The 9,701-nt window shown below is 35.8% G+C and overlaps 1 protein-coding gene across 2 annotated transcripts; it reads left to right on the top strand.

Moving 5' to 3' along the window:
- Positions 1–2,752: 2,752 nt before the first annotated feature.
- On the top strand, positions 2,753–5,379 carry LOC113467739. Of its 2 annotated transcripts, none has more exons than XM_026824105.1 (2): positions 2,753–3,601; positions 3,743–5,379. In XM_026824105.1, the coding sequence occupies exons 1-2, from the start codon at positions 3,124–3,126 to the stop codon at positions 5,371–5,373; spliced, it is 2,109 nt and encodes a 702-aa protein (XP_026679906.1). In that variant the 5' UTR covers positions 2,753–3,123; the 3' UTR covers positions 5,374–5,379. The 2 variants fall into 2 exon arrangements, with proteins under 2 accessions (XP_026679906.1, XP_026679905.1); XM_026824104.1 differs by having other exon boundaries at positions 2,753–3,721; positions 3,863–5,379.
- The last annotated feature ends 4,322 nt before the right edge of the window (positions 5,380–9,701 follow it).

The following is a 9,701-nucleotide window of genomic DNA, read 5'->3' as shown; positions in this document are numbered from 1 at the left end:
CCCGGTTTTAGCGTTACCTATGTTAAGCTACGCCGAGGAAGGCCAATAAATGGGTGGGTGGCTTAAAGTTAATTGGGTAATTGTATTTTTTTTTTTTTTTTCACATTTTCTCACACAAAATAATGAGCTCTGATCTTGAAATTTGTCGCGACGACCTATGAACTCAAAGCGAGTAAGTTTTAGATAACACTTCAGTCGATCATTTAAGACCGGTTTTAGCGTTATCTATGTTAAGCTACGCCGAGCAAGGCCAATAAATGGATGGGTGACTTAAAGTTAATTGAGTAATTGTGGGATTTTTTTTTCACATTTTCTCACACAATTGAGCTCTGATCTTGAAATTTGTCGCGACGACCTATGAACTCAAAGCGAGAAAGTTTTAGATAACACTTCAGTCGATCATTTAAGACCGGTTTTAGCGTTACCTATGTTAAGCTACGCCGAGCAAGGCCAATAAATGGATGGGTGACTTAAACCTTATATTGGAAATAAAGGGAGAACGGGCTCTAGTCTTGATTTTTAATCCTTACATGAAAGTAAAATCAAAAAATCAAATCAATAATAATAATAAACTGAATATAAAACAAATTAGGTAGGTAGGTACATATATAGGTAGGTACTGATTTTCTTTAACCACGATCGAATAAACTACGGACTAAATATTCCCGGAGGGACGGGCCCAGCTTGTTTTCTATGTGGCGCACGGGATTTATATTACTCAAAAGTAAGTCTTTTTTATGGCAACAGTCACTATCAATTTCTGTTGAAGGGTGTTTTTACTATTTTCTAATGATAACAACAACAACAACAACAACAACAACAACAACAACAACAACAACAACAACAAATAAGCTGTAGGCTTTTAGATTGGAAACTTAAAGAAAAAAAAAAAAAAAAATAATGAAGGTGTTTTCTTCTCTTCTCATGTTGCGTCATGTTGTTGGATATGAACACCCCAATTTTGCTTGTAATACAGGCGTTATGCACAAGGGTTACAACAGATTACACAGGCTTAATAAAGGGCAGTGCTCAAACTACTTGTTACTAACGTGTTCGGGTAGAGAAACAGAGGGGTCTACGAGTGTTTGCATTCAAATTGGAAAATCCTTTGTGTTTCGGCATGTGTAAATTAAACGTAAACATTGAAATACGTATAATATGCGTACAGTAACTGTATGGGCACAGGTTTTGTTAATTGCTGAATGATCAGTGGCGTGTAGATAGTGGATACCTTTATTATTTTCCGAGGCGACATTATTGTCAATTCAATCTGATGAGCGTCGATCTGTAAGCATCATTTTAAGGATGAAATTATGTTAGAAAATTTAAATGATATTAGGAGTGGGATTTTTTTTATTTCATTTTATTTTTATTTTTTTTTTTTATGGCGTTGAACATGCATTAACACTTTTCACAAAATACCTAGGTGCATATTTTATTTGCCATTCAATATTTCACCCTAAATTTGATTACCTACTTGTCTTGGACTCGAACCACCAAGCTCCAGGCCCACCGCGCTAACCACAATACCCCCAAGATTACTAGAGAATCCGAATTCCTGAGTAAAGTTAGATCCATGCTGAAATGTTTGATGTTTAACAACAGAGGATGATAAGATCATGAAAGAAATGATACAAAGCATTAGAATCCTTGAGGGTGAGGCAAAGAAAAATGAGAAGTCCCTCTCAACACATAGGAAACAAAAGATAACATCGACAAATAGTAAGTCTATAAAGAAAGATAATATTCCAATACCTCTAGCAGATAAGGCAAGCTCCCCTAGTGCCAGCGGAACAACAAAACGGACAAAAAACTGTCTCATTTTAGGAGACAGTCACGTGAGAGATCTGAAGCACTTCTTGAAGACAAATAAACCTTATAAATATGAATTTCATGTAAAATTTCAACCAGGTGCCAGGTTTAGAGAAGTCTCAGAGCTGCATGTGGCTAACAAACCCTATGATGACATAGTAATTATTGCAGGAACAAATGACGTATGTTGTTCCACATGGACAGAGATCGAAAAAGCAATATATGACATACGAGAAAAATATGAAAGCAGTAAAATTCACTTGGTTCTACCCCATCCAGGACTTGATCAAAAATGGAAAAACAAGAACATTGCAATTTTCAACAGCAGCGTTAAAATGTTCGTAGAAAAACTCAATAATATTGAAACCATAGAAATAAAACACATATTAAGATATTGGGATTATAGTATAGATGGAATACACCTTAATCGCAGAGGAAAAATGAAACTTTGTTCCCAAATATCGAAATCACTGACTGGAAGAAATAAACAAGTTAAATTCGGGAACATACCTACACCACAAGCGAACCATGCGAACCTTAGAACATATAAACCCAAAAGGCCAATAAAAAACAAACAAAATGAGGATCGGTACCAGCAATACAATTGCTATCCCTCGAACAATAAATATTACAGAAACAAGGAGGAAAACTACCTACGCAATCAATGGTCAAAAGAAAAATCCAAATACAATGGACTCCTCAGAAGTGGTTGGGAAAATAGAAGTACAAATTATTACAGGAATCGTTATGTAAGATACTCTAGCGCGTACAAAAACCAAAGAAACTATCCAAAATACAACGGGAATCATTATCCAGGATATTATCACTGGAATTACAACCAATCAAATCGCAACAGGAATCACCCAACAAGATACTATGAAAGATATGACCAGTTTTATAACTATTTTCCCGCGCCGAACGACTATAATGATTATGCTATTACAACCAATCAAATCGCAACAGGAATCACCCAACAAGATACTATGAAAGATATGACCAGTTTTATAACTATTTTCCCGCGCCGAATGACTATAATGATTACCCATTCAATACTAGATCGATGGGAAAAACAAGGGAGAACAATTTTTTCTAGAAGAACGGACGAGTACTCCTTGTACGAACAATATTGACACTACAAAGGAACTTTTTTCCCAGAATATATTATCTGAAGACGTATATTTCAATAACCCAACTAGGATAAAGAACAATCCGGTGGATAGATTAGGTAATACCGACAAAGTAGTACATTTCTTATATCAGAACGTAAGAGGAATACGTACTAAAACTAATGACCTTTACATTAATACCTCCATGCAAGAAAATGATGTTATTATCCTGAGCGAAACATGGCTGAAATCCGACATTAATGATGCTGAACTACTGGATGATAACTACCAAATTTTCAGAAGAGATAGAGATGAAACTACCACTTCGAAAGGACGAGGAGGTGGTCTTCTTATAGCAGTGAGAAATCACTTAGAAGCCTACATGATCGAGGACTGGACAGTATGTGAGGCGGCTTATGAATGTTTATGGGTTAAAATGAAACTACCCTACTATTTGGGCACACTCCTGATCTGCTGTGTCTACCTCCCACCACCAGTATCAGCACTCAACATGGAACTTTTCTCCACTTATCTGGAGTCCTTATCTGAAAATTTACACCATAATAGCTTTATGTTAGTAGGAGATTTTAACTGTAGCAACTTTTGTGAAAGTATGAACTGTCCTTCAGATAATGTTATGAGAACTTTATGCAACTTGATTAGTCTTTTTAACCTTACGTCAGGTAATAACACGGTATACAACGAAAGAAATAAAATATTAGACCTAGTATTGTACAAGTTTTTACGGAATACAAATGAAAGTACGGCTTCAAAAAGAGGTATAGCCTGTAATGTTAGCAGAGGTGTTTTTAACCTTACGTCAGGTAATAACACGGTATACAACGAAAGAAATAAAATATTAGACCTAGTATTGTACAAGTTTTTACGGAATACTAATGAAAGTACGGCTTCAAAAAGAGGTATAGCCTGTAATGTTAGCAAAGGTACTAGCCTCCTTAAGGAGGACAAACATCATCCAACACTATCAATTAAAATCCAATGGGATAAAATGAAAAAACCAAATAAAGAAAGACAACAAACTTTTAAATTAAATGCAGCAAACTCGGAAAATATAGACCACATAGAAAACTTAAATCCGTTAGTGAACGAATTGTTCTTAAAATATAGATTTAACTATAACACGGCCAATTATGAACTGTTGTCTGACGAGATAAAGAATACTGATTGGTCGAATATCTTAAGTTCAGAAAATCCTACCGAAGCATTAGAATTACTCTATAGGTCTCTATATATTTTACTAAATAGGCATGTCAAGGTTTACAGAAACGAAAATTTACAAAATAATGTTAAAAAATTTCCCTTCTGGTGGGAACATGAAACTCACAAACTTTATAAAGAGAAAGAATGGTATAGAAAGAAAAAACATCTAAATGATTTCTATAAAGTACAATATGAACGACTAAGACAATGTACCAAAGAAAAAATTAGTGCTGATTATAAAAATCATTTTTCAGTAATAGAGAGCAAAATCAAGGAGGACAGTTCTTATTTCTGGGATTTTTTTAAGAAACGTAAATCTGAACCGAAAAGAACAGTGTATGAGTGTCATGGTGAAATTTTAACTGATCCTACAAAAATAGCTAACGCTTTCGCTAACTATTATAGTACTGTCTATAACAATGACAGATCAACTTATTTAGTTAATTTTCCTGAGAATGATAGAACTGATGAGTTGAACATTGACGAAATCACACTCGATGAAGTTATTGCTGCCATCGCGAAATTAAAGCGGAATAAAGGTCCGGGAATAGATAATATTCCAGCATCCATAATAATAGATGCTAAGCAATGGCTAGCAGTACCATTACAACATATTTTTAATTTATCTCTGGAAAATAAATTGTTCCCTAACCTTCTAAAATGTACACTCATCAGACCTGTACCAAAAAAAGAGAACTCTAAACAAGTAACAGATACAAGACCTATTGCCAAACTAAATAGTTTTGCTAAAATTTTCGAGATCATCCTTTACGAGAAAATGTCTACCCATATTTTCCCAAAAATAAGCCCACACCAACATGGGTTTATAAACAATAGGTCTACCTCATCTAACCTTTTGAAATTTCAAACTTATTGCACGGAGGCTATTGAAAATAAATCAAAACAAATAGATGTTTTTTACGGCGATATATTTAAAGCGTACGACCAATGTCACCATGACACTCTACTTAGTAAACTCTATGATGTTGGTCTATCGAGATCTTTGGTGGAATTTTTAGCTTCCTATCTTGACAGGAGAGAACATAGAGTACAACATGAGAAAGCTCTATCAGAACCATTCTACCCTCCATCTTCTATCCCACAAGGGAGTAAATTGAGTGGTTTAAAATTCATTGTTATGATCAATGGTATACAGCAGGTAATAAAACATTCTCAGTTTGAATTATATGCCGATGATATCAAGCTTTATAAAACTATTAACAGTCTTGAGTGATCTATGGGATTTCAAGAGGTGCTCAACAAATTTTGCATTTTCCTGTTGAATTTCTAAGCTCAAACCACTCTCTGAATGACCTTGGAAAACTTTTGTTTACAAAGTGTAGCAGTACTCAAACTTCAATTTGAATGATTGATTGACAAGAGTAACTCCATTAAGATTACATTGGCTACCTGTCATAGTCAGATGAGTATACCTATCAATACTTAGCCTTGTACATAATCACCTGATACGCATCCACCTACACACTAATTGGATAGAACAGTAGACACAGTGTATGTGCATAAGCATACCTACCTGGTTAGTAACTGCAATTCTTAGTAAACGAGCTATAAAACGCCGTACTACTAACTAAAATGCAAAGTGCATTATTTGATAAATAAATCTCCAACTTGACAATAGAAGTATAGGTACCTACTTCTTGAACTCTTGACACTACCTTCCTACAATGGAATATAATGGATATAAATATATTTTTGTCAACCCTCTGAAGATTAACAAAGGAAAAAATTACAAATGCTCAGAATCTGACACACTCCATTGCCCTGCTACTATTAAAACAGAAATCAATGCTCTTGGTAAAACAGTTATTACTAAGAGATTATCCCACAATCATGAACCTGTTGTTAAGTCTATGCCCCCTAATAACACTAATTCACCTTCATCCTCCAATAAGTCAAATCAGTCAACACCTATCCTGACAACGAGGAAAAACTCAAGTTCCTCCTCATCATCGGACTCTCAGGACTCCTCACCTTTTGACAATAGAAGCATTAATTCTAATAATGTACCCGATGAGTTGCAGGAAAACAATGAAGTTGCAGCCCTGAAGGAACAAGTCCAAGCATTTCGTTGAAGAATAGATGAATCGTCAGTTGAAGGTTCTGCTTTGGAGTTTCATTTCCGTCCAAGTTACTGCTGATGGTGACGGCAGTAGTTGATTTAAATTAAGGATAAAGTAAGTATGTACCTGTATCACTGTAGGTCGGTAGGTATTCTCACAAATACCTTAAATATTCGTGTCGGATATTTTAGCTGAAATTAGATTAGGATTGTTATTTTTAACGCCACCTAACCCTTAGTTCTCTATATTTGTGTGAGCAAACCGAATTCTTAATAAAAAGAAAGAAACCTTTCCACTTTCCATGGACACAAAGGCAATTCAAATATAATATCATCAGTGAAGTAGATACAAATGTCACCTACCTATTTACCCACGCACCCACCAAGTTACCTACCTGCTTACCTATACATTCTTAAAGAATAACTTATAAGTTATTACCTACCATACCATACACTTTTCTTCCGTAAAATTACTCGTGAACTTCTCAGCAACATAAATAGAGTCGATGCACTCGCTTCAACTTTCAGCAAAATCCTAAGCTGAGTAAGCTGCTTCTTTTTATAAGGTGCTGTGATTCTCTACTTTATAGTTTGTTCTGATGAGCGTCGATCTGTAAGCATCATTTTAAGGATAAAATTATGTTAGAGGGGTGGGATTTTTTTTTTTTTTTTTATCGTGTTGAACATGCATTAATACTTTTCACAAAATAGGTGCATATTTTATTTGCCATTCAATATTTCACCCTAAATTAGATTACCTACTTGTCTTGGACTCGAACTCGAACCACCAAGATCCAGGCCCACCGCGCTAACCACAAAACTCCCAAGATTACTAGAGAATCCGAATCCCTGAGTAAAGTTAGATCCATGCTAAAATGTTTGATGTTTTCAAAGAACACTCAAATAAGCATCATTCAATAGGATAAGGAAAGTCGTGTGATGTTCACACCAGATTTTTATTACTATTGTAATAGTAAAGGAAGGACGGACTAAAAAGGGAGGAAAAAGAGATTAGAGCTTTCTGCTTTCAACAGAGCGAATTGAATTCCTGAGAGGATCACAGAGAGTTTCTGTCCCAGAAAAAGCTCCCGGCCATTTCAAAACTAAAGTGAACTGAATAACAAAACTAGGTATTCTCTTGTGAAAGACGTTTTTGACAGTTTTGCAAATTTCGTTGAAGAATAGATGAATCGTCAGTTGAAGGTTCTGCTTTGGAGTTTCATTTCCGTCCAAGTTACTGCTGATGGTGACGGCAGTTGTTGATTTAAATTAAGAATAAAGTAAGTATGTAGGTACCTATATCACTGTAGGTCGGTAGGTATTCTCACAAATACCTAAAATACCTATTCGTATCGGATATATTAGTTGAAATTAGATTAGGATTGTTATTTTTAACGCCACCTAACCCTTAGTTCTCTATCTTTGTGTGAGCAAACCGAATTCTTAATAAAAAGAAAGAAACCTTTCCACTTTCCATGGACACAAAGGCAATTCAAATTTAATACCATCAGTAAAGTAGATACCAATGTAACCTACCTATTTACCCACGCACCCACCAAGTTACCTACCTGCTTACCTATACATTCTTAAAGAATAGCTTATAAGTTATTACCATACCATACACTTTTCTTCCATAAAATTACTCGTGATCTTCAAGTGAGGTACGAGAGTGAAATGTAACCCATCAAACCCTGTTAGCCTAATTTTAACTCATGCACAACTTGGTCGTAATATCAACAGAGCAAACCGACCGAGAACAATAAAATCAAGACTGGAAGATCTCCAAATTTTTGATAGAATTAGTGCCCAAGTAATTAAAAGGGATGAGTACATAGCGCCATGGGAGTTATCTGTTCCGGAGATTTACCCCAACCCATCAGTTACGGCGCACGGAGGAAGGAAAATCTAGTTTGTCTAGGCTAGAAAGACGTCTCGGCACAATATAGGTCAAACATATTGATATCTGCGTCACCACTAACATACGGGCTCTAATTACCCACCTGTACATCAGCGCATGGTGTTAAACTGTGACGTGCCATAGACGTTAACCTCTGATGAAGATATAACTATGATACACCCAAGTGCGAAACAATTTGGGACAGCAAAGGATTTCCGTCCCTTTACTCTGATAGCCTTTGACCCAGCCTAGTTACCTTGAAAGTTAGCGCTCCTGCCCAAGGCGAACTTTATTATAAAACAGATACACTAGGCCTTGTGACTAGGGTGCAGAAATCTCAATCGAGTGACTGAGTTCTGAAAGTCTAATACGGAACCCTAATACAGACACTCGATCGGGATTCCGGCACTCTAATATGGAACCCTGATACAGTCACTCAATTGGGATTCCGGCACCCTAGTTTTTTTCCTCTCGTTGTACAAGCTTCTTTCTCGTAACTGTAGGCTTTTCCTGTCCTCTCTTCTTTCTCATTTCGATTTTGGAATGTTTCGGAATCAAACCTCTTCAGAATCAATGGAAGTATTGTTGACAACGAAAAAGATAAAAAGTTCCATGGTCAATCTGTCCCAAATTTATCGCTCTTGAGTGTAGAGGTTACTTATTATGCTAATAACTTGTCACGAGGGGAAACAGTACCAGAACAATTCATATTGACCAAGGTATCAGGTCAGACTAGCTGCCATGTCCTAACAATTATTATTATAATTCTACGAGTATTAATTATGTAGGAATTTATTCCTCTGTCCATTGCACATTGGAGCGAATTATGTTGACATTGGAAACAATTCTTTGGTAGGTAGGGTAGGTATCTATCTTGGTAGCAACATAGTATCTACCTACATAATTAAATAAACTATGAAAAGGTAGGTACCTAGGTGTTGGACTGTCAAGATATGGGATATAAAAAAAAACAAGTTAGGTATGGGATATAAAAATAAACAATATCTATTTTACTGCCCATTATTGATACCAATGTTAGTCATTGTATATGTATGTAGGTATCATAGGTATCTACTACCGAGAAGTGATATTGAATGCGCCTATGCACCCAGGTATTCCAGCATAGCAAGTTCAAAGAAGCAATGGTCTATGTCATCTATTGTCCTTTCAATGTCATTACCACTGACAAAAACAATGCGAAATCATCTCTAGGTCATTAGGCTATGGCCTAGCATCATGATAACAGAAGGTTTTTACAGGCATTGTAAAGTACAAATAATAGGATGCTATGTGGAGACGAGATATGAATTTCCATAGGAGATACTGCCTAATAATGTCATTTCCTCTTCCACTTACGATTATTTTAATAGGTAACAGATCAATAAAACTTCGCTAAAACTTCAAAGGTGGCAAACTGGCAAACCACATTATTTTAAGGGTGGTACACAATGTAAATTTCCTACGTCTTCCCATGACAATACAACCAACGAACATCACTCTGGCTGTCAAATCAATCTTCAGCCTTTTACACATGCTACAATTTTCGTTAGGATCAAACCGAACAATAAATTTCCTTTCCATGCTT

The sequence above is a fragment of the Diaphorina citri genome, unplaced genomic scaffold (genome assembly GCF_000475195.1).
Source record: "Diaphorina citri unplaced genomic scaffold, Diaci psyllid genome assembly version 1.1 scaffold542, whole genome shotgun sequence".
Lineage (NCBI taxonomy): Eukaryota > Metazoa > Arthropoda > Insecta > Hemiptera > Psyllidae > Diaphorina > Diaphorina citri.
The sequence above is the reverse complement of the archived record's forward strand: the minus strand, read 5'-3'. Positions and strand labels throughout refer to the sequence as shown.

Coding starts and splice junctions, on each gene's coding strand:
- LOC113467739 (XM_026824105.1), top strand. CDS start 3,124: ATGCAAGAAAATGATGTTATTATCCTGAGCGAAACATGGCTGAAATCC. Junction 3,602..3,742: donor TCTTTTTAACCTTACGTCAG/GTAATAACACGG, acceptor ACCTTACGTCAG/GTAATAACACGGTATACAAC.